This window comes from Trifolium pratense, linkage group LG4 (genome assembly GCF_020283565.1).
Source record: "Trifolium pratense cultivar HEN17-A07 linkage group LG4, ARS_RC_1.1, whole genome shotgun sequence".
Taxonomy (NCBI): domain Eukaryota; kingdom Viridiplantae; phylum Streptophyta; class Magnoliopsida; order Fabales; family Fabaceae; genus Trifolium; species Trifolium pratense.
In genome coordinates, this window is record NC_060062.1 from 9981409 (window position 1) to 10008169 (window position 26761).

Genomic DNA, 26761 nt, shown 5'->3' on the forward strand with positions numbered 1-26761 from the left:
GGTGAACCACGAGGCTGCACAATTTATAAGGACGAGCTGAGGTTAGTGACGGTGGGTGGAGATCCGGTTGTGGTACGTTGGTGACAAGGAGATTGTGGCGGGGGTGATCAGGTTGAGGTGGTTTAGGGGGTGTGTTGTGTGATGGTGTAAAGGCTCTAAGGCAACAATAGAGATTTTGAAAGAAACCACAACATTTTTAAACGGAGATTTGACGTGAGTAATTAAAATTGATGATTTCTAAGATGGCAAAGACGGAATATTAAAACAAGGGTCATGCTAAACAGTGTCCCCGGAACACTTATTAAGCATACCTAAAAAGGAAATAAAAAAAATAAAATTTATATTGAAAAGACAACTTTTTGTACTTTTGAGGCATTGAATGCACGCATTTCAAGACAGAATTTCTATTTTAACATGCTTAACCAGTGCCCCGAAGCACTATTTAGCATTTTCCTTAAAACAATTTTTTTTAACTTGAGTTGCATAAAATTAGGTAGGTAGATGCACAACGGGTTAATCACCGGTCACCGCTAAACAGCGATAACAATTTTGTATTTATAAATAATACACAACTTCCAAATTATTGAGTGGTCACTTGGTTGTATGAATTTTCTACAACTTTGTGGTACTTGGTTCGAGACTGGCACCAAAGAAAAAATAATGCACAAATGGTTAATAAAAAGTTGAAAACCTCCCAAAGATTTCAGTAACATATTTTGGTCTCCTGTTTTGTTGCGAAAGAAAGAGGAAATAAAGAACATTGTCATTTTTTATTGTCAATAATACTCAATACTATAAGAATATAAACATTACTTTTACTTGGCATAGTTGTAAAATGGTTCTAAGTAACACCTATGAGATATCAACATCACTATATGAGCGGCAGCAATGGAAACAGCATTTGCTACCACAAATATGGATCAAGTAATAACAACCAAGAGAACTTTTTGTGCTCCCTGACTTTTATCGCGCCCACAAAAATTCCAAAAATACCCCCCTCACTACTTAAGTAGTGTGTGCTAAAGGGGGCGAAAATCTGAAAAAACATGGCTCGCTACTTGAGTAGCGAACTCGGGACACAAATTCTGGAAAAATACAGTTTGCTGCTAAAGTAGCAAACCTTATAAAATCTAATATTTTTGTCCTCACCCTTCATACCCCCTATGGAAATATTTTTATAAGATTCGCTAGTTAAAGGGCGAACTCAGTTCGCTACTTAAATAGCAAACTGTGTTTTTTAATTTTTTCAGATTTTGCACCCTTCAATACTCACTACCTAACTTACACGAGGGGGATAAAATTGGCAACTCAGGCTACGCATGAGAAGCTCGGGGGCGCGAAAAGAAGAACTCCCAACTAAACAGTATAAGTTTCCTATACAACTCGGTTCATCACACTGCAAAATGGTTTTCACATTAACCACAAGGGAAAACTAAACTATACTCACCTAAAACATTGCTTATACTATATAACACAATTCAGCATTTGATAACATGTCGGTGAACTCAGTAATTAAGCAACGAATATTTCAATCTCAAAATGATTTTCCCTTTTTCAACGCCAAGTTTTCCGCCGGTAACTAACCAATGACCAGGAGGATCTTCAGGTCCTTTGCTCATTTCCGACAAGTCAACATACTTCACTAACTTGTTTGTTGTGGTGTTGTTTTCTTTCAAACTGAGGTTCGTTGTGTTGTCTGCGTTCGATGTGTTGCCAGCCGTAGTAGATTTTGGTGATTTGTTTGGTATGTGATCCCAAAGTGATCTTCGGATCGTGCAACCGGGTAACCTTGAATACAAGAGCTTCATGTAAAGTACATTCCGTGATCCGAAATCCCATACTCCAAGCTGTGCTCCAGTGACTATGTAGACACCAGAGAAGTCTCCTATGAAGGTTTCGGGATTCTCAATGGGCGCAGTGCTGACATGAGAAAAATTCTTCCACTTAACCGGCTCAAACCACCGGCTATCTTGTTCCTCGGGTCCCTGCCACTTGGGAGCACCAATAGCTACATGGCTGTCCCAATATGGCTGAAGGATCTTTGGAAGAGATACCAAGTGTTGAAGATGAACACTCAGCCGATTCTGCTTGCTTCCTTCGAGACAAAGACGGATGCCAGTTACTGGTCTACGTCCAACTGTAATCTGCATTCAATGAGAACCATCACACTTCAGCTAAAATTTATTATATGTGTCACCTTTCATTTGAATTTAGAAATTTAACTCGTTTCATTGTGTATATTGTGTGTGTGCGCGCGCTAGTAGGGTGAAACATCGTTGCGAGATAAAAAGTTTCAAAACAAAGGAAAATGCCACAAAAGATCATTTACCTGTTCTTGACTGACATAAAGTTTTTGGCCCATTATGCTGAATTGCAAAGATGGACAAACAGGTTCTTTCCTTTGTTGACCGGCAATCCTGTCGTGTAAAGGAGCCCAAACACGAGGAATCTGAAACTCTAGGAAGTATCTAAGTTCTTCAATTGGAGGTTTATCTGAGCACAAAATTCAGTGGTTTAGTCAACAAGGTCATACATTTAGGGAAAGAGGTAGTAACATAAAGTATTAAGTCAGCTTACATTCAAGATAAAGACCAATGGCACGCGTCAAATGCTCCTTAGCAGGTATTTCGTCAAGGAGATCTGTTATAGGACTGAAAGTCATCTCTATGATATCTGGAGAAGACTTGACAGTTTGTAACCATACACTGTGGTTTTGTTCCAAATCATCCCCTCCTCTTCTTCTAAAAATTACTGTGACATCCTGAACAATGATAAGTATTCAGCGGCGTTAAGAGAAAGAAAAACTTTATTTTTTTTTCTTCAGAAGATAGAATAGATGGATACATCTAACAGACCAGCCAGCATACTAACAATCAATGACCATGAACATGTAAGCATACGCTCAACAATAAGCATGAATTTTTCACGAGTAAATCAACATTTTGGTATGAATTATACACTGTACAGCTGCATGCTGATGCATAGATCCTTATCAGCACGTTATCATGCACTTACATTCCAAAATGTCAAAGAAACGGGAAGTGAAAAGAGCAAGAAAAACCAACTAGCAGACTTATATAGGACTAAATTCCAATTGAATATAAAAAAGTAAAAGCTGTAACAAAACCAGCAACAGATTTTCCATTTATGTTATAAAAGAAAAAGAGAATTTGATGAAGAAATAGTTCTGTGACATTGTAACTTGTATGTGCTAAAATGGTGACAATTGATCATTGTTCATCGGTGTATTACTATTAGTTTTAACATTTCTGTATGCACCAAAGTAAATAAGGATTGTAAGATTTTAGTTTTAAATTCATCAAATGAAATGATCATGATTAGGGTCATTATGCAAGTTTACAGAAGGAGGGGAAAGTATATATTAATGAATATATTTTTCCAACCCCACATTTTATAGTTTTTCAGATCCTCTCTGCATGAGTATATATGAAATGAGAAGGAAACATGTGAGTAAGGGAGGATTGCTAGGAGAGAGAGAGAGAGAGTGAGAGAGAGAGAGAGAGAGAGAGAGAGAGAGAGCAGAAATAATAGAGGGATGTCCTGAATCTCAGTCGAAGGAAGCAATTCATATTAGCTCATCCAATCCAGTTTTCTATATCATTCTTGACTAAATTTCCTATCCTGCAGTCTTTCGAGATCAGTAACGAGAAATTCTCCTCTGGCTGTTGGGAGATACCTTTCTAATTATAGTATTTATTTTCTTATACGATCAAATCAATCTTTTTTTCACTTATACGATCAAATCAATCTTTTTTTCACTTATACGATCAAATCAATCTTTTTTTCACTTATACGATCAAATCAATCTTTTTTTCACTCTTACTATCTCTTTATGCTCTGCAAGACTACATACTGTTGGTGGTGAAATTATATCCTATCAACAAAATATCTCCTTACTGAGGCATTGAAGTGCGGGACTAGGACGATGCCTGCCTATCTCTCCCTTATAGATACTCGCATTTCAATTTTTGAGACTTCCAAAAGTACGATCAAGACCAAGGGACCTAGGACCGGCCTATTAGCTATTAACTAGCCTCTATTGTTTTTTTGACAATAGCCTCGATTGTTTTATACATTAAGGTCTATGAATTTGAAAAGGGATGGGAAAATTGGAAATGAGGTTCTCTAAGGTAAATCACGAATGCTGCATAAAATAACATTGGACCTTGTATATTGCCATACATAAATAATTGATTATCATAAGACTATATACCAAGAATGTAATATTTCAAAATTAGACGATTTCAGATGCCATTGAAAAAAATATATTATAAATAAAATGGCACAACATATATTACGTACTTCTTTCCCGGTAGGATATGTTGCTGTTGTTGGTTGAGGGTAAATCCCTTGACTATTGAATGAAAATGGTTCAACACCCTACAAATTATAAAATTAATATAACCAAGTGTTATATTCCAAACTATATTGAACTTGAATGATATAAATGTATATAAGAATATCTGGAATTTCGATGAACTAGCCTTATCCTTGGATTTTGTTTGACCTGAACTTGTGTGGCTATTGATGTCAGAAAACCTCTGATTTCCAATATCTTGAATGTAGTTTTTTATCTCCAACTTTGACAAAGGTGAAGTATTGTGTTGCTTGACGTAAATAACATCTTTACCACCGATAGTTATCGATGTAATGACATGCGTCCCAAAATTTTCAATGAAGCTGTCAAAATGTAAGTAAAAGTCAGTGACCATCTGAAGATAGCATTTTGGGCATGTTTGGATTGACTTATTTGATCTCATCTACTAGTATAAGCACTTGCGAGACTGTTTGGAAGAGCTTACGGAAACAGCTTATTATGCATCCGTAAGTTGTTTTCAGCTTATTTCCATAAGCTCTCCAGAATAGCTTAAAAAATCAACTTATAGCTTATAAGAAAATAGTTTAACTTTATTTTACCTTTTGTTATAGAAATATCTTACATATAAGCATTTAGATAAGTGTTTAAGGGCCCGTTTGGATTGACTTATTTTTGAGCTCATGCAAAACAACTTATACAAATAAAAAAGCTTTTATGTATTATTTATAAGTTTGTTAAAGTATTTTATGAAATAATAGCTTATGAAGATACAATTTTTACTAGCGAGAACTTATGAATTAACATAAAACCTTATTTATTTGCATAAGCTAAAAAATAAGCTAATCCAAACGGGCTTGTTTATCCAAACAGGGCATGTTGATAACTTGTATAAACATAAATACCTCGCCAAAGATGGTGGATCCCAATTGACCGGGATAGCCCTTTTGACATTTTCTCCCAACATTAAGTTCGATTTTTGAAGCCGAACCTTTGCAAGGGGAATGTAAAACCCATCTGAAGACAAGGTTTTTGTAGCTGCAGCATCAACATCTTTTGAGCCAGTAAAGCTAAATGCCGAGTTGAAGCTCCCAAGAGGAAATCTCCCTGATATATTTGCCTTATGATTAAAATAATCAACCATCTGAAATCAAGTGACAAATGAACAATCATAGATTAAAGAAAACATGAAGAAAAAAGGTTACAGCATCTGATTTTCATGATTATTTGACGAATCATAGCTACGGTCTTTAGTTTTAAAACTATTTTCTTCACTAAAGCTACAATTTTGAACCAAATTAGATAAACTTTTCAAGAACAACTTAAGCCCAAATAAAATTCAAATTATCCTACAATGATTATGAGTTTAAATGAGTTCCTACATCACAACATTTTCAGAATATTAAACTCAATTGAAAAACTCTATATTCTGGAAGCTTACCAAACTAGGCCGTAAAAACGTAAAGGCCAAATACATCCGAGGGTCCTTTAAGTTTTACGTTTGTAACAGTTAGGTCCTTTAAGTTTTACGTTTGTAACAGTTAGGTCCGTTAAGTTTTTTAGGTAACAAATAGGTCCTTTAAGTTTCTAACTTGTTGCACCATTACCCTTTCAGTTATCCTCCGTTACAAAAACTTGTTGCACCGTTACCCTTTCAATTGATCTTCTCCAACATATGTGGCTTTTTCATCAAAATATCCACCATGGTGGAAGTCAAGGTTAACGGCCACAATGCAACAAGGTAACAAATGTTAACTAGAAGGGTAACAGTGCAACATGTTAGAAAAGTAAAGGACCTACTTGTTACTTAAAAAACTTAAAGGACTTAACTGTTATCTAAAAAACTTAAAGGACCTAACTGTTACAAACGCAAAACTTAAAGGACCCCTGGATAAATTTGGCCAAAAATAAAAACATGACTCTAGTTCTATAGTACAAGAAAAACTGAAATTATTATGCTTTGGTAGCCTAAAAAACCTTGATGCATACAAAATATCAAGGAACCATCCTGCAAACTATGAAAGCAATTTACAAAGACTGAGTACAGCATAAGAAGTAAGTATCATCATTAGTGTATATGATTTGAAAATTTCTAGCAAACAAGAGAATCATCGCAGTCATGGTTTTAAATTGTGTTCCGCAATCACGGCCACAATATAAAGGATTTTGAAGTCTCCTTGTCCATGATGGAATCATTTCAACCGCAACAGCCACAATTCCCCGCATTTTGCCATATAAAGGTTCGCAACATAACCACTCAAAATTGCAAAGGCTATATCTAGCTTAAGCTAGACCCTCTCTCAATTACCTTATACAAAACACATTATACAAAATCATCCTTAAGAATATCAATTTGGGGGCATAAACAGATCCATTGTTAACAACCATTCCACACCAGGACAATTTTTCTTCACAATGAATGGCAATCCAAAACCAAACTCAAATTCACCAAACAAAAAGAGACCAACCAACCCTCTACACTAATACAAACACTAAACACAATTAATCAACAAAATTGCTAAAAACATTTATAAAAAACAACATTCACCAAATCAACATGCAACATTTTTTCACAAAACAAAGAAAAACAAAAATTTCAATCCTCAATTTTACCTCTTGAAAACTGCAAACTCCAGAACTCTGACGCCCCATAGATTCATGACAGCTTCTAATATCCCTTGAAACATTAGTTACAACAACATCATCATACAAAAACAAATCCCTTTGATACTGTTCATCAATCTCAACTACCCTAGAACCTGAAACCCCTTTACAATAAAGTAACCTAGTATCAAAATTAACATCAAAACCCCTTCCTAATGCTTGCAAAGCGTTAGTAGCAGTATGCAAAGCTGCTACATGCTCCTCCATAGCTCATAAAAAAATTCACTTTTCTTTAACCCTCTTCAAAAAACTCAACCTTTATGCAATAAAAAAAACCCAGATTCTAAATAAAACTGAAAACCAAATTATCTCATCAATCAATGGAAATTAGCATGACCCAGATGAATAAACTCCACAAAACCATAGAAAAATACACAATTTTAACCATTATTGAGTATGATTCATTGAACAAAGTTGACCCAGATAAAAAAAATCATGACTTTTGAGGACAACCCATTTTGGTTTTGGTGTGAGTCAATTTATTGAAGGTGAAATGGATCTCGGAGAAATTAAGGTTATTATCCAAAATCAGGTTTTTTTTGTTTTGGCTTTCAGTGTTTTCTTTTTCTCTCTGGAAAAAACTAAATCTTTGTTTCTTTTTTGTCTACCTTGACATTATCGTACATTGGACAATAGTGTTGGAATTTCTACCATGGGAGACTTCGTGTGTTTGCTAGTTGATGAATTGTTTTGTTTGTTAGTCTAAAGAGAGGCATTGACTTCAGTTTCAGACTTTTAGTTTACTTTTCATCTAAAAACGTTTGCGTGTTGATTTGCCTAACGTATCTTGACCCTTCATTCTTGGTTATGTGTCCAACTCCAAAAATAAAGCAACCGAAACATTTGTTGAGTTGAGATATTTTTTATATGAAATTAACTATTAACTAATTATTTAAAGAGTCGGACTAATGAATGTCCCGTAATAGAATGAATTCTCTCAATTTTATTTTCCTTAATTTTTTCAATTTTTACCTTTTATTGTACTCCTCTTTAACTATTCCTTTTAAGAAAATCATTAACTCTATGTTAGAAAATCATTTATTGTACTCCTGTATGCATAAAATTTTTAGAAAACTTTATTATTAAAGGTGTTTAAAGAGTGTCCAAATATGTTGGGCTAGCTCCGGTCTTGTTTACATGCTTATGTTGTGGTAATAAGAGTCACATCATCCAAAACTTTGTTTATGAGTTCTGAGGGAGCTGAGGGTTTTGGAAAAAGAAATATAAAAGAAACAATACAAAAATCGTTCATATTTTTTTTAGAGAATTTTTTGTAAGAAATGATAAATTATTCTTTTTATTAATATATTTTTAATTTTAAAAATATTACTTCAACATAGATTAATTTTAAAGGATTCATATAAACTCTCTCCTCTTATTCAAATTTTTTGTGTTCCTCAAAATTAGAGAGATTTTGTATTACAAATAAAAATGAATTCTCCAAAACTCTTTCCTCTCAAAATCTTCTTATCTTTCTATTTACTTCATTCCTTTTATTTCTTTCAAAACTCTCCTTCATTCCCCTTCAAACTCGCAAACAAAAATCTATACCAAAGGAACAAGTTCGCAACACTAAGGACTTAGATTATAGAGTATATGAAAATTCAAAGAGAAAGGAAACAAATGAATAATGAATATGAATGTTTGATAAAGATATTAACCAGTTATTTGGAAACAGATATTAACCAGACCATTCTAAAAATGGTTGGGTATCCATTATGTAAATCCGGTTTTTTAATTAAATGCCCATATCCATGTCCAAATCCATTGGATTAGACTTTTTGCGCATTTCTTCATTTTTTTATATGAACCTTTTGACTATTTTTTTACGTTAATTATCCTATAAAAACATAAAATCGGCCGGCAACCCTTAAAATCGGCAGAAAAAACCTAAAATTGGCCAAAAGCCCAAAAATCGACTATAAACCCTAAAATCGGCCAAAAATCCAAAAAAATTGCCGAAAAACTTAAAATCGGCCAAAATTCCAAAAATTGACTTTAATCCCTAAAATCGGATGAAAACCCAAAAAATCGGCCGAAAAACCAAAAATCGACCGAAAACCTAAAATCGGCCAAAATCCAAAAAATCGACTATAAACCCTAAAATTGGCCGGCAACCCGAAAAATCGGCAGAAAAAACCTAAAATCGGTCAAAATTCCAAAAATCGACTATAAACCCTAAAATCGGCCGAAAACCCAAAAAATCGGCCGAAAAACCAAAAATCGACCAAAAACCCAAAAAATCGGCCGAAAACCTAAAATCGGCCAAAATCCAAAAAATCGACTATAAACCCTAAAATCGGACGGCAACCCAAAAAATCGGCAGAAAAACCTAAAATCGGCCAAAATTCCAAAAATCGACTATAAACCCTAAAATCGGCCGAAAACCCAAAAAATCGGCCGAAAAACCAAAAATCGACCGAAAACCCAAAATCGGCCAACATCCAAAAAATCGGCCGAAGAATCTAAAATCGTCCCTAAACCCAAAAAACTCGGCCGAAAACCTAAAATCGACCCAAAATCCTGAAATTGGCTATAAACCTCAAAATCGGCCGAAAAACCTAAAATCGACTATAAACCCATTTTTCGGCCGATATTAGGGTTTATAGTCGATTTTTTCATTTTTCGGTCAATTTTTCGTTTTTCGGTCGATTTTAGGGTTTATAGTCGATTTTTGGGTTTTTTGCCGATTTTAGGTTTTTCGGCCGATTTTTTGGGTTTAGGGTCAATTTTTGGGTTTTCGATTAATTTTTTGGGTTTTCAGCCGATTTTAGAGTTTATAGTCGATTTTAGGGCTTTTGGTCGATTTTAGATTTTTCAGCCGATTTTAGGTTTTTCCGCCGATTTTTTCATTTTTTCGATCAATTTTTGGGTTTATGGTCGATTTTATTAAAATAAATAAAATTAAATAAAGAAAATTCAATTACATTATCCAAATAAAATATAGGAATTTATTCTATGTATAAAATTCTGATTTCTTTACTATTTTTTTTACGCAAGTTTTACTAAATTTAGATTTTTTTTAAATTGTCTTAAAACCCGTTTTAAAAATGAAATAACTGATTTTTTTTATCAGATTTAAAAATAACCGGTTAAAAATTGGATTTAAAAAATGACCACTTTTAAATTTGGTTTGGTTAAAATAACTGGTTATATATCCATAACCAAATTTATAACCAGTTTTATAACCGGTTTATAATAAAATATGGTTATGGTTATGAATCCAAATCCAATTAAATGGTTTCGGTTTGGATATGGTTTGGTTTATCAAATTATCCGACCATGCACACCCCTATTGTTCACAAAGTAACTTACCTTATTTTATGCACATGCATAATGGACAATGGTGAATATGCATGATGAAAAATAATAAATCACCAGCAAGTTAGTAAATTGCATTTCTCATTACAATGAATGAACAATGAATAAAATTACTCAAAAAGTAAGAGACTTACGCTTACAATGACTACCATCACTACACACAAAAAATTTGAAAATCTCATTGACTAAATTTGAGATCAACGTTAAAAGCAAATTCTTCAAATTCAACACTTTATCATAGGAGAAATTTCATGAGCTTTCACTAAATAAAGTAGATTTAGTTTTTTTTTTTTTTTTAAAAAAAATAAGAAGTTAGCATATGAAATTCACCCAATAATAAAGTGTAATTCGAACGAAAAAAAAATAAATAAAGCATTGCTAATACTATATTAGCCTTATAGCGTGTTTGGAACCGCGGAAGCAAAAAGTTGTTGCTTATAATAGTATAAATGCGAGCTTGCTTTTTCAACTGTGAAACCAAACATTCACTTAAAGAGAATCGAGCAACACACTTTCCTCATCAATGACACTTTCTTGCTCCGCTGATTTCTGAGATAACTCCAATGCTCTTCTAGTTTGTTGTCCCCAATCAGTTTGAATCAAAGTATACACCATCATACAAACACAAGAGACTTGTGCTGCCAACATTCCATACCACAAACCTACCAATTCAAAGTTGTACACAAATGTAGCAAAGGTCGAAATCGGTAACCCAATCAAATAAAACGCGCACAAATTTATTCTAGCACCAACGTAAGGACGTGCAGTTCCAGCTAAAATCCCACATGATACCGTTTGTGCCCAATTGCTAATTTCACATAACCCTAAAATCGGAAGTACTTTTCTTATCATATCAATAATTTGTACCTCATCGGTAAATAATTTCCCCCAATCTTTTCTCACTAAAAGCAATCCAATACAAGCCGAAGTTCCAAGTAAAAATGCTATCAAAATTCCAATTATAGCAGTTCCTTGTGCACGTGAGGCTTGTCCTGACCCTAATGAATGACCGATTCTTGTTGTCAAAGACGCACTCAGTGAAAATGGGAACACGTAAAGAAAACCAAGTGTTTGAATAAGTATTCCCATCGTTGAAACCGAAGTTTGAGGGTTACTTAATAAACCACAAAGAAAGAGCATTATCTCATACCACCACCATTCTAAACAAATAGAAAGACAACTAGGGATTGCAAGACTTAGCAATGGTCTCCAACCATGAAAAAGTGAGTTAAATATTGTAACACCTTGCCATGGCTTAAGTGATTTCTTTGAGAAAACAACATAAACCAACATGCCCAATGTTATGTTTATGGAATTCATTCCAGTGGCTAATGCAATACCCTTTACACCTAATTTTAAATGTATAGCTAGGAAATAATTTATTGGTAGGTGCAATAGTGCTCCCATTGATGCAGCCATAGTAACTGGTGTTGTTAAGCCTTGAGTTCTTAAGAAAGTTCTTAATGGATTGAGAAAAGATTGAGCTAATAATTCAGGAATTGAGTAGAGCATGTAAATTTGTGCAACTTTTGTGACACTAGGGTCTTGACCTAGTAAATGAAGGAGTGGTTCCATGTTTAGCCATAAAAGTGAAATTGGGATTGTAACTAGTAAGAGGAGACAAACTGTTCTGAAAAATGTTTGGTTTAGAACTGACCATCTTTTAGCTCCATATGCTTGACAACAAATTGGATCCATTCCCATTGTTAGGCCTTTGAGAACTGAATTTGCGGTTATGTTGGCGAAACCTAGTGCTAGGCAACCACCAGCTAACTCTGCTCTTCCTTGACGACCAAGAAAAAGCATTGAGATAGCTGATCGTGAATACATCATTAGGCTTGTCATTGTTATTGGACACGCAATCTTTGCAAGCGATTGCAACTCTTCTTTCACCTGCATGAAAAATTGCATTGTTATTTCATGTATTATGAACAAAAAGTTGATTTTTTTTTTGCTAATCGAATACTCTACTCTCTAATGAAAACTCACAAGCAAAATCTGACTATTTCATATATCATGAATAAAAAGTAGATTTTTATTTTTATTTTTTCTACTTGGATTCTCTCTTCACCAATGATGGCAGCACGAACTGCGTTTTTTTACATGAGTAAAAGAACACAGATTTGAATTTTCTCTTGTCCATTTTTTCATGCTGTCATCTCAACCTTTATTCATCTGTTTTTCTCTCTCTTCTGTGCTGCTTTTTTTACTTTGTGGATTAAGAAAAGAAGAGAGAACTGCACATAAATAACCGGAGAGAATCCAATTCTAAAAAACATACCTATTCAATCATATCTCACTATTGTGTCACTATAAGAATACCATTAAAAAACCTCTATTTTTTTTGAGTCCAATAACACTAGTGGCTAGACTCACACTATAAGTGAAGATGTGAAAAATTTAGAGTTTAAACTCCGACTATCCAAATAATATTCTCTATTAGCTATCAACTGAACTATCTTTATAGGACACATCACTAAATATATTATCAACATGATATAATATGATTAGATGCATGTGTAAATATTTTTATATTGTTCATATAGAATTATTAACCTTATGTGTTAACTGAAAGAAAGAGACACAATAAGTGTAAATGAAATAAAAAATGATGATTAATGAAAAGTTCCATGATAGATTAACAGCCTAGACAATTAAAAAAGCTAAGAGACATAGTTCTGCATACTTTTTAAGACTAGGTGATTCTATGTAATCATAAATTTATTGGGGGAAAAAATGGGGGACATATAAAACAAGAATCATTTCAATCTAAAATTTTATATATTAAAGAAACGATGGAAGCTTTTGAAGGAATGGTATGAACACCATAATCATAGTCATAACTCATAATTTATAAGACAAAAAAATAAAATATTCATGAATTGTGAACTAACAATATGAAGGACAAGACATAAGGTTTATTATGATGAACGTTAACACACGCACGCGCAGAATATTATAATTATAAATTATAATAGTAATGTGACAATAATACTATACTAGTATTAATAATATGGAATAGTACACTGCTGACTCAGCTATTACAACAATGAAGCTGGAAAACTGAACTCAGATTCATTCATGAGCATATGTCTGCCATTTGTGATTTGAATTTTTAAGGTATTTTTGTGTGCAACAATTAATCCAGATTGTGGTGTGATCTTAATTCATGTGTAACCGCATAATAAGTCGCATCAGATATTTTCGGCGATGCTCTTACAAATTTTCTCACCAAAAAATAAAATTTATGAACTTCAAATTCTAATTTCCATCAAATCTAATGAAAAATCTTACTTTTAACAATCTCTCAACTGTGTATTTTGAGTACATTCAAATTATTATTTATGGAATAAACTAAGACTATGTAATGGTGGATAAATAGTGTAGTTATATAGTAGTTTCATTTTAAATAGTTTGTGAAATTTCAAAATAATTTCACGCCGCAATAACCGCATTGCGCTTTGTAGAAACCGCAATGACCACATTCGCAATAACCACATCCATGACCGCAACCGCAATTTAAAACCCTGAACACAACTTTGTTAGGCATGAATTTTTAAACACTTTTTAAAAGATTCACAATTTAAAATAAATTATCTTAATTTTATGAAGTGTACGTTATAGAAACTCTGTTAAACCTTTTGAATAATTTTTTATGTTTTTTATTCAAGAAATTTTGCGGTGAAATTCATACACTATATGCGGAAAAAGTGATTGATAAAATTGTTCTTTTTCTTTTACCAAATGACATTGTTTTTCTACAATAAACGAAAATCATTTTTGTTATTATATTTTGATGTCTACAATAATTTTTACGTGAATACTATTATCATCAACGACAATTTATTCATATTATACTATATTTGTTTTTTTTTTATAACTATCATATTTTTTCAACATTATTTTGGCTCACGTGAAACTGGACTCGAATTTCTTAAGTAATCTCAAAATTTGAGAATTCTTTGTAAATAGAAAAAATATGGTTGTGATTGAAGAGAAACTCAACTAAAATAAATAGTCATAAATATTTTTCAACATATATTAATCATTACTAATAAAAGTATGAGGATAATTTACAACAATAACTTGAGGAACAATATATTCATCTTTTAAACCCCTCATGAGAGAAACTTGCCTAGTTCACAAAACTAAAAGACACACACATAGAGAAAAAAAAAAGAGAGAGAGGATTACCAACCTCAGATAGTGAAATGGTAGGAAGAAGAGAATTTAGATGATGATGTATACGTTGAAGAATATTCAAGCCTCTATCACATGAGTTACATTCTCTTTCATCAGCTTCTATATTTTGCATTCTCTCTTCATGGTAATTCTCAACCTTTGATGTCACAACCTCACCATTTATATTTCCTCGAGATTCAGCACCATTGCACATGCTTCTCCCAAACCTTTTGTAAAACAAGATAGAAAAAATAAAACTTAAAAAGTACAATACAACACAACAATTTCATAGATATATTTCATGTCATCAACATTATAAAAATCACTATAAGAATACAAAGAAACAACGGCAAAAAAACATTGATCCTTCCCCCCAAAAAGGGCAAAGGCAAAAAGAATAATTAAAAGGTCTTAAAAGTGATGAAATGTAAAGTAAATTAAAAAAAATTATCAACTTGGTTTTGAAATGATTGAATGCTTAAACTAATTAAGGAGTTTTCATGTAGGCAGTGAAATGTCATAAAGAAAAAGTTTAATAACATAAATGCATAATTTTCTTTATTTTTGATTCACAATATTTTTTAAAAATGAGATTTTTGAAGTAAAAACACCCCCTATGTAAAATCCACTACTTAAATAGCGGAAAAATGTATTTTGATAATTTTGTAGGACGCGCCCCAGAATTAGTAGGGTAGCAAAATTAAATCTTTCAAAATTTCTATTTGCCCCATTCATTGATGGGCCATCAATGTGACCTGATCCATTCAACCCAGTTAATCATCCTATAACTTCAAGAACAAAATGGAGTTTTGTTAGATTTAAATTCAATTATACATGAAAAAATAAATAAATAGAGAAATAATGAATGTATGTGCTTTATGTTCCAATAATTTCGAGATTATAAATTATGAAGTTTCCCGGACTTCATTCAATGAATAACTTATAACTTTGACATAATAGGTAGAGACATCAAGAAATGATGCCACAGCCTCAGATAGCAAAGACATATTATTCATTAAACTATGTCTTTAAGTACATAATTAATGTGTAAACCGGATCCCCTCGTGTACATTTTATTGGTTGAATTATTATTGAACAATACAATTAACCTAGTGGGTAACCCATAATGGGTACAAGCACGTTTATATTCTCACATCAAGAACTTTTTTCATACAAGTCACATCAAGAACTTCATATATAATTGGAGATGGCTAGTAAATAAATAATAATTGATAGAAAGGCAAGCATAAGTTATTAGAGATTTGGACCACATGTATCTTTTTTCTCTATAAGTTATTTTCAATTGAAGCTTATCATATATTTGATACATTGTTTTTTTTGACACATTATTTGATACATTGTTGAGTAAATATAAAAGGTGAAAAATTATCCGAGTCAAAATTCAAACATTAGTTCGTTGCAGGGACGGACCTACGTAATGACCTGTGTAGGCACCCGCCCCCACTATGTTTTAAGGAACCTCATATATACATATACACCAAGTATAAAGAGAAGGGACTCAAGGCATAAAACTTCAGTTTTATATACACTGCTACGTATTAACTTGTGTAGGCACCCACTTCTTTTTCTTATAAATGAGAGAGAAATGATACTTTTGGATAACTGATTTTACAGGCTCTATTTTCTCCAAACTCAAATATAAGTAAAAATTAGTAACAAAAGTTTATGTATTTGGTTTAAAATTTAAATCAGATGTATTAAAAAAAAAAGGTCTTGCATTGACACATGTTAATGAACACAAAAGTAGAAGTTTTACATTGAGAAAAACAAAAAATTGACTTTTAGAAAGTTAAATGCACATCTCTTAAGATTAATTTTTTATATTGAGTTCTGCTAACATGTGTCTTTAGGACAGACAACGTTAGCATTCTCCTTTAAAAATTTGACTAATTTTTACTTATATTTAGACCATAGTATACTATACATATTGCCCCCATTGCTCAAAATTTCTGGATCCATCCCTGGTTCGTTGTGTTTTGAACTAGAGTTTATCCTTTTCTTATAAGTTTAGGTTTCTTTGATGTGAACCACATGTTTCATTAATCCCTACTGGTATTTAAAAAATATGAAAAAAAATAAAATAAAATTGTATTAATTATAATTAGTTAATTGATCATTTTTTTTTAAAGAACAAAATATATTAATTTCAAATAAGAAAGAAACACAAGGGGTGTTCCAACCCTCCCAAGAATCATAATGACTAATGTATTATCAAAATTACTTTAAAATTTCAAGAGACTAAAAAATTCAGTAGTTACAATTGACACCAAAAGACAAGAACACTCAATATGACGTGGTAAAAGCTTATAGCAATTATTTAGTAAAGAAGCTTTTAGATTGTTGTCATAATTATTAGGAAATCTAGTGGGAAATATAATAAAATTAGTTTTTTTTTTTTGACGAAATAATAAAATTAGTTTAAAAGCAGTTTTAACCTTTCAATTTTAATTAAATTTATATATAATTGCTCTAATATAAGGTATGAAATGTTATTCCTCTGATTTTGTATGAATTTTAGATTTTAACAACATAATGTTAAAATCTGAAATTTTAGTCATCCTATTTTGGTTGAATTTAAATTTTAACCCCTATATTTTAGAAAATATATCATAATCTAAATAAAAAACTTACCATAAATTTATAAAAGAAAAGTAAATAAATACAAGTAAAAATTCAATAAAAGTTAAAAACACACAAAATTAAGGAATGAAAAACGAATATATACCATAATTTTTTAATTTTTTTTTATGAAAATGGTGCTGCTGAGAGCACATTTTCCTCCCAATGAAGTAATTTTTGTCTTTTCCTTCCTAATTTTATGGTATTTATTTTCTCATAAAGAATTTGTATTTTCAGAATATGTATTTTCAAATTGACTTTTTTTTTTAACAAGAAAAAAAAAATTGACTTTTTTTTTTTTGACAAAAAATATTTTCAAATTGACTTAAATATTTCTTTCTGCGATGAAATGATATATATACTCACGTTTGGTAAAATCCAGAGGAGGCTCGCATGCATGTGCGAGGTGTGCGACGGCATAGGGCCTCCAAATTTTGAGGGCCTCAACTCAAAATTTTGAGGTCCTATAATATTACTTATATATTATTTATACCTATAAAATATCAGATGTATATTAATAGATTAATTTTTAGGCCCTAAAATAATAGTTATATATTGTTAATGTTCATAAATATCATGAGTATCAATATATTAGTTATCTATACTCGTAAATATAGTTCTAGTCCATTTTAATCTTTGCATAAAATTTAATCTTAGATTATGATGTTCCTTTTTGACGTTATATTCAAAGATAATTATTTTGTATTTCTTGTTCCATTTAATTTAATGTAAGATTTAATATTGATAATTTATATGTTTACAAGAATGTTTTTTTTTTATATTATATGCATTTTAAATCGATAATTTTTTTAATTTTTTTTTATTAAGGGGCCACTTTTATATTTTGCACAGAGCCTCCTAAAACTCGGAGACGCCCCTGGTAAAATCGGATCTAGTAAGAAAGACAAACCTTATATTGCTCACTTTAATTTCGACTCATTTGGTGAAGTAATAAGTTGGTATATATAGGTTGTTAAAATCTATATTCTCGAGTCAAAAATAGAGGTGGTTAAAAAACACACTAGTAGAGCTAGGACCAAAATTTTCCTTTTTTATGTATATACTTATAAGAGTACTAATATTCTTCTTTTTAAGTATTTGATCACTCAGAATCTGAGACCACAAAATCCTTTTACTAGTTTACTTTAATCACCAGATGCTATATAATAAGTCATCTTAAGTGTACTTTCTCCAACGAATGGCTTCTTAGCCGTACTTTAGTTAATTTGCATGCGTGAGGAATATACACAAGTCATATGTTACAATTTTTGTTGGGACCATTAGTTGAATTGTAAAGCAACCACCTTTGTACTAAGATACCAAAGAGTATCATCTCAATTTATTCAAAAAAAGAAAAGAAAAGAAGAGCATCTTCAACCCAATACTCTATTGATGGAGAAATACTTGTATAATTACAACCTTGTATAAAAAACGTATTATTTAAATATTTTCTTTCTTGCATTTTTTTTTATTTGTGTGTATTTAAACAATTATTATTTAGAGTTGTGATTAAACAAATGTTTGTCCTTTTGATATTTTTAGGTGAGTTAGATCTACGTCCACATTATGGATCAAAGCAAAATTTTATGGTCTTTGTTAGTGATGGTGCATTTTTCAGGACATAAGTGCTAGTGCAAAATTTTAGCATACAATTAATTTGAGGGGGTGCAGGACATTGTGGGCCGTTGATAACTATCATTTTGAGAGTCATCCAAGGCCCCTTTAGCAGAGGTTTTTGACACTTTTAAGGGTCTTTGTTTCTCTCTTGATGGTGATACTTTCTCAGTGATTTTTTTTGGAGGTTTGGATTTTGAGATATATTTCTCATGATAAGTGAGACTCGCCACCGTTATTTAGAGGCAAAAGTAGGTAAAACATGTTCCTGACTAAAACATTTGCACCCTCTGATTCAAGGTCGTCCGAGACTCGCCACTGTTGAAGAGTATTTAGAGGCTTTTGTTGAGGATTCATTTCAATGGTTGACGAAATAAAGGATTTTTTGTTTTATCCATTATTTTGGAGATGAAGTTGAGAGAAAATGAAAGTGAAAATTGGGTTTTGGAAACTTAGAATAGTAGAGAAGGATAATGTAGAGGGAATGGATTAAATTTTAAAGGAACTAAAAGGAAGAGTGGGAATAGGTGAAGTAGGTTACCATTAGCTAGTTGTTGCATTAGACACAAGAAATAGATGAGAACTCAAGTGTGGTTATAAGAGTTTGGTCACTCACACAAAATTTAAGAAAAACAGAAAGAAAAAAGAACCAATCCACCTACTTTGTGGTCATTAATTACTTGTGAAGCATAGGACGTTAATTTTTATCTGGAATATATTCTTGTGATGAATTCATAATTCTACAATATTTATTTATATTAAACATTTTCTTAAATTAGAATCACATACAACATCCAAATATTTTAATTATGAGTTAAATAAGTTTTTAGTCTTTAAAAAATTACTATAAAATTTTGTTTTTCATCACTATAAAAAAAATGTAGCATGTTTTGAGCTCTATATAATTATTATGCACGAAGTTTTAGTTTCTAATATTAAACTAAAGTGTATTTTTGAATGATTATATTTTGCATACATGTTTTAGTCCTAGTTTTTTGTATCATCTTTTATTTTTATTATAATATATCTAGGGTGTTGTAGAGGGTTGATCATATGCACCGCATTTGCTTAAAAAAAATTGCTCTTCAAAATTTTAATTTATCTACGATTTTCTCTGGTGCCAATTTTGATGGGCTAATTTAACTTCTTCAAGATCTCCGGTTCAATTTTCTCCAAGTGTCAATTTATGTGGGTTAGCTTCTTCAAAAAAAAAAACTTTCCAACTACTTTAAATGTTAATCACAATTTAATTTGTTAGAATAATATCGTAATGTTACTGATTTTCAAGAATTTGTGTTAAACGAGAAAAATTTGTGTTTAAATATAGACTTATGTTTGCAATTAAATGCAAAATGTTTTTGGTTTAGATTTGATGTTGCAGTAATTTTTTACTTTTTTTATTTTTACAATTACCAGCAAAGTTACTCATAAAATAAAAAATATGTCTATTAAAGGTAGTTATTAAATCTAAATTATTGTTTTTCTGAGAAAAAATATATTTACTAGTAATAATAAAATTATTACAATTTTTTATATATTTATAAATTTTTTAATAGTCATACATAAAAAATTTGAGGCCCTAAATTTTTTATGGTATGTGTACGGTGGCACACCCTACACATCCCATGGGGCCAAGCCCGCCGATCTACAACTATTTTTTTCATCATCCAACACTATCATTTATCTTTTGAATTTTTTCCCTTGTCTTACTTGAAAGGCTAAAAGAGAAATATAAACACTTATAATAAAATTTTAGAAAAATAAATGGACCTTTGATGATCATCAAAAGTTTGTTTTGAGATTTTTACTAAAGTTAAGCTATCAATCGAGTGAGTTAAAACTAAAAATATATGCACAACACATTGATGTGTGTAAAAGACACTGAAAATAATTCTTAAATTATTAATGACTTCATGTAACTAAGTAAGTAAGCACTAAAAACTATTAAAGTAGAGTTCAAAATTCATAGTCTTTTACTTATAAAATGATCAATTAATTTTGTATTTATTATATGTAAGAGGAAAAAAAATGACTAAAATTCTCAAATTTGTTCAGATTTTGATCATTTTTCTTTGTCTAATTGTTCTTGTAACCGGCGAAGGTAAAATTCATTTTTACAATTATTTCAAATTATCATTATCATATACATAATAGTTCATCTTTTTTTTAGTAATATTTCTTTTCTATCTTATATCATAGGTCATTTGTTTTGCTATAATAAGACTTTGCATTGTGATCCCAATCCCCATGCTTGCCGTGCTGGTTATGTCATGAAGTGCCATATATTTCGGTGTGACTGCCAGCCAAAGCCAGTGGAGTTGAAAAATAGTTCTATGTTATTTCTAAATGTATAATTTTCTTGTAAGTTATAATGTGGGTACTTAAAGAATAAAGTCAATAAATACTAGTGTATTGACCTATTGTTGTTCGGGTTATACATATATACATAATGCATAATATTTATTAAAAATATTATACATTTTATTATTACACTTTTAATTTCTATGCAGTGATGATGTTTTATGTTTATGAATTAATTCTATAATATAAACCATACATTAATTATTCAATAAATTTAAAAAGGTTAAATATCTTTTATAAAAAAACACCTTAAGGAATATACATCGATTTAGTTGTAAAACAATGCATAGATGCACTAGTGTTCAACATAGGCAGGGCCATGAATGTCTTGGGTGGTGACAGTTTAGAGTGTGTCCAAAGGAGATGGATGCAAAGTCCTAACAGTACGTTTTCTCTTATTTTATGATTTTTTTATAGTCAAATAGTCTAGTGTATAAAAATTTCACTTTAAAGATAAATAAGTGGAGTGTCTGGGATTCGACCCCAGCTCCTGCACATACATTACGATGTCCCTACCAACTGAGTTAAGCTCACAAGGAGTATTATAATTTAATTATGTGAGAAGATGTAATCAACCATATATATGATGTAAGAAATAAATGAAACTACTCTACATTGTATTGGGTCATTAATTATATTAATTATTAAATTGTTGTTGCACTTGATTTAAATAAATATAAATATTTGTGAATATTGTATTGGGCTCTAATTGAGAATGATTTGTTATTGGTTGAGTCATTTGGTTAGCTCGTTGAGAGGTCTCTCTCTTTATTGGTGATTTTATATTCTGATCATCTCATTGGATCTGAATACATTGTACGTACACATGAGGAAGAGGGCATCAACTCTCACTCAAAGCCTCTCATCCTTGTTCTCTCATCAATGGTCTCTACAATACTGAAAGGTACGCGTCGACATGATCTATTTTATTTGATTAATGATATGCTACAATTTTTGTATCTATGATTTATAAATTCCAACACTCTAATCAAATATATGATCTAGGTAAGAAATAAATGAAACTATTCTTTTTACTTTTTTTTTAAAGCAGTCTAGTGGCTAGATATTTCATCTTAAAGGTGAATATGGAGTGTTCGGGTTCGAACTCTTTCTCCTACATATAATGAGACGTCTCTACAACTAAACTAAGTTCACGGGGACAAAATAAATGAAATGATTAATGTCACAATATTAGAATATAATTTATGTCATATCATGACAATAGGGAAAATTTATAATTAGAGTATTATTATGGCATGATCAATTAACTCTGAATTTAGTTGCATGAAGTTAGAACACAATAAATATATATCAAGAATGAGTGAAAAAACTTATCTCTTGAAGTCATACTCTTAATATTGCTCATGTATCTTAGAAATCTCTTATTAATTATTGGATAGGATTCTGCCCCTTCTTTCTCAAATTTCAATTGATAGACATATGATGACATCTCCTAGAAGAAGAGTTACTAATATTGTTAGAGTTATCTTAAAGTTATTCAAACAAAGTAATATTATTCATATGTCCCAAGATACACATTTATTGATAAAGTGGGGAGGGGATTTACCATTTCTTGTAGGATTGCAATGGTTTTACAAATTATGTAATGAATAGTTACAAAGTATGAAATCGTACGCGCCTTTTTTTTTTTTTTTTTTTTTTTTTGGTAGAGATACGCGCCTTTTTTTTACGCACAAATCATACCATTTCATAAAGAGTTAAATGGTTATATGGATATTTCATGTTCCATCAAGATATATATCATATTCAACCAATTAATATTTAATAAATCAAGGGAATTGTGTCTAACTTTTTTTACGCGCATCAAATTTGTAATTGTGTCTAAGTAATTATTTTCCTCCCAATATGAATATTTCACGTTCCATCAAGATATATATTATATTCAACCAATTAATATTTAATAAATCAAAGGAAGACTAAAATCTATAGAAATAAAATTTCTTACATATGATTGGGCTTAGGCCCTCATCATTATAAAAAAAATATTCTTACATATATATATATATATATATGACTGTTAAATTATTTTGACTACTTTGGTTGTGATTAATAATGGTGGAAAAACGGGTTGACCTCATCAGGCCGACCTGTTTGTTCTGCAATATTTGCAGACTAAGCTGAAGTTTTAGTCTCGATACTTTAAGTTGATCTGCTCCGCCTAACTCGCTTAAAAAATAGGGCAGTTGATAAATGCCAAAAAGTGGTAAAATTACATACTCAATTAAGGCGCTTATTAACTTATTTTGCAAGTAATTCATATCAAATTCTCCAGTAAATAGTTGTTTTATTAGTAAAATTATCAATTTTTGCTTATTTCATCAAATTCCAACTAATTTTGAAGGTTTATAAGTCAAGAGATGGGTCCTGACCAAGAATTCAAGGTTTCAAGTGTCAATTATCTTGCTAAGCGAGCTCAAAGCTAAGTGAAAGCGAGACAAGTCAGAAAGATCAAGATTTTCAATTCAACTAGCTCGCTAAGCAAGCTCAAAGCTAAGTGAAAGCGAGATCAGGCGGTTAGAAGAGCACATGTCAGCAAACCCACTAATGAAGAAAGGCTAGCTCACTAAGCAAGAGGGAGCTTGCTAAGCGAGACTCTGTTTTTAGAATTAGTATAAATAGTCATCAGTTGCAGAATTTTTAGAAGAATTCCATTCCGACCACTCAAACTCGTCCAGGAGAGATCCAAGAATTCCATCAAAAGCACAACAATAGTTGAGAAATCATCATTGATATGTTTGTTCATCTCTTTTCTTCTTAATCTTTTGGAAAGCTATCATGAAAATGAATAGCTAATCTCTCTTTTGTTGGGATTAGGTGTAAATTAGTACTTTATTAGTATGTGTTTCTATTGATCATGGTGTTATATATGGTTTTAGTCGTCTCTCAATATTGATGTTATCTTTGTTTTCGTTATTTTAATCTTTGATTTGAATTGTTATAGACATATACCTTTTGAATATAAGAACTAGGATAATATCTATTGAACTCTAAATTCTAGACATAAATTTAGGTTTAATATTCACTTAGAATATCGAATCTTAATGCTATTGTATTGATTGACGATCCGAAACATAGGAGGTTAATAGATTCAATAGATATCTTGACGTTATCTAGACACGGAAACGTTCGACGAGCAATACGTGATAATATTGATAGATGACTAGAATTTATGTAACTGATTAAGGGAATATGTATGATCAATGAGTGATTGGAATCTAATCCCAGCAATTTAATCTCTCTGTCAAATTAATCATCATTACTACTTTTATGTTTTCGCAATTTTCGTAATCAAACTTCTTTGAAAACCTTTACTTGAAATTATATTAATTGTTGAAAGACATTGATATCGCATCAGTCTCTATGAAGACGATAAAAACAATAGTTACTTTTGTACTTTAACAGTATGATGGGTTGGTCTGCAAGTATTTTAAAATTGTTTTTGTCTTTTTTTTTTAGACTTTAGATGAAAAGTTTAAACTTCATGAGTGATGAAATTTTAAAATGGGTTGGTCTGCAAGTACTTTAACAATGTTGATGAAATTTTATTGATGTTTTGTTTTATTTTGAGATTTATGTTGAAGAATGACGTAGATATTGATATTGGACAGGGAAAATTGAAACAAATTAACTAGTAACAGATTATGGAAAACAATTTAATTCATGTTGAATTATTAATTATTACTATTTAGTTATTTTTTAAATTGTTTTAGTTATTTTTGTTATGCGTTGTTGAAAAAAAATTCTTATTTTAATTTTTTTAAAAATAATATATTTATTATTTACATATCAAAAGTGATTCAATGTTCTGCTTTTGATAATTTATTTTACAATTCATCATGAATTTGTCCAACTTTGTTCTTTACCCTTTTGAGCAATATAATATAACTTACCCAAAGCAAACTTTGCTCGTGGGCTATATATAGTTCTTTTGTTGATCAAAAGATTTGATTAACACGTTCAAAGTAGAAGTTCTATATTGTAAAAAAAATGATCAAGTACGTTTAATTTAATTATTACTTTTCTATGCTTGGCTTGCACAATTCCGAGGTGGAGGATATCTTATAATAGATGACAACTAATAGTTTATATTATCTCAATCACTTAGAAAGTTCAAATTAACATATATAAAACTTAAGTAACTCAAATAAGTACAATTTCTGTCTCTCAAAAACCCTTTATTCACATGTCCAAGAAATGATGACACGGTTAGGTTTATTGAAAAATAATGTGTTTCTTTCAAAAATAAGAGGACTCTTGCTATATATTTGCTATGATCGAAATTTCAGAGTGTTTAAACCAATTCATTGTATCCAAATGGTTAATTAATGAGTTTCATAAAAAAATAATCGTTCGGAAGAATTTGAGCTCAATTCTCGTGTAAAATAATTTTTTGGGTGAACTTTACTTCCTCTAGGAACTGGAAGGTTTACATAAACGAAAATTCAGAGTGTTTGAATGTATTATGTTTATTCCGTTGTGGAAGCAATGATTCCTTTTAAAAATATAAAGTAAAAATAATTTTTTAAGTCTCCACTTGAAAATATCTTCTTCTTTTTAATCCTCTAATTCTATGAGAAAGATAGTTTTAGTAATTCAAAATTTGATTAAGAGATAAGTAAAATATACTAAAAATTATTTTAGCCAAAATTTGAACTTAAATTTTCATAAACAACTTAGTTTTTAAGTAATGCAACTTTTAACTTAAAATTTGTGTAAAAAAAAACTTTAACTTAACCATGATTGAGTCTGACCACTTAATAAATCTTACTTTTTTTAAAAAAAAGTTAAAAGTTGTTGGTTAAGAGATATGTATGATAATATATTATAATTTTTCTTAAAATATAAAAGCTGATTTTTTCTGACTAGAGCTTTTAAAAATTGTTATTTGGCATAGTTTATTACTTCTAATAAAAAAGAAGAGGAAACATTGAATCTATATATTATGATCCTTATATTTATTAAATCTATATATAATAATCTATATTATTTTATTAATTTTGATCAATATTCACCAAACATTGTATAGAACAAAATATTATTATTTACGAAAAAAAATTTATGGTATGTTGTTTTTATTGAATATTCACTTTATGCAACAAAACTTAAAGTCTCAATGGAGACCAACCAGACAACCACCGAAAGGCTACCCTAGTAACAATTTTTAATGTATTCAGAATATTATAAGCTGGTTTGTGTCCTCTAAGTAAGATTATAGAGATGAAAAAAGAATGGTTGCTTTTGAATAAAATAGTATTTTCATGTACAAATAGTATATGGTGTCCAAAGATCACACAACAACACCTGTCGATGTCAACATTTGGGTAGCAAATGATAATTAATCCTTAATTTATTTTTTGTTTTCCTCGACTTCTTTTTACTTAATTAAGTTAATTAATCATTGAGGCTGATATCATAGCATACAATTGTGATAAGCTATAGCAAGGATTTCATGATATGTTCTTAAAATCTTGAACTCTTCTGTGTTAAAATGTGTTGTTAAAATAAGGAAAATATTAACCGGTTCTTCCGAGATAGTACTGAAAAAAAAAATAGGAAACAATTTTATATATTCTTTGTTCAAAAAAATTTATCTACTTTTTTTTTTTGGTAGAAAGAATTTGT

The 26761-nt window shown here is 30.7% G+C and overlaps 2 protein-coding genes and 1 long non-coding RNA gene across 3 annotated transcripts; 1 reads left to right on the forward strand and 2 right to left on the reverse strand.

Moving 5' to 3' along the window:
• Positions 1-751: 751 nt before the first annotated feature.
• Positions 752-7815, reverse strand: LOC123920802 (MACPF domain-containing protein CAD1-like). Its single transcript, XM_045973122.1, has 7 exons — positions 6950-7815; positions 5242-5480; positions 4506-4701; positions 4324-4401; positions 2578-2761; positions 2330-2493; positions 752-2144 (listed from the first exon to the last, which is right to left on the reverse strand). Exons 1-7 carry the CDS (start codon positions 7205-7207, stop codon positions 1506-1508), a joined length of 1758 nt encoding a protein of 585 aa, XP_045829078.1. The 5' UTR covers positions 7208-7815; the 3' UTR covers positions 752-1505.
• A 2540-nt stretch (positions 7816-10355) lies between these two features.
• On the reverse strand, positions 10356-14856 carry LOC123923540 (protein DETOXIFICATION 53). Its single transcript, XM_045976232.1, has 2 exons — positions 14520-14856; positions 10356-12214 (listed from the first exon to the last, which is right to left on the reverse strand). The coding sequence occupies exons 1-2, from the start codon at positions 14715-14717 to the stop codon at positions 10811-10813; spliced, it is 1602 nt and encodes a 533-aa protein (XP_045832188.1). The 5' UTR covers positions 14718-14856; the 3' UTR covers positions 10356-10810.
• A 6257-nt stretch (positions 14857-21113) lies between these two features.
• Positions 21114-24097, forward strand: LOC123923265. Its single transcript, XR_006814335.1, has 2 exons — positions 21114-22022; positions 23481-24097. It is a non-coding gene; the product is annotated as an uncharacterized LOC123923265 (long non-coding RNA).
• Positions 24098-26761: the final 2664 nt, after the last annotated feature.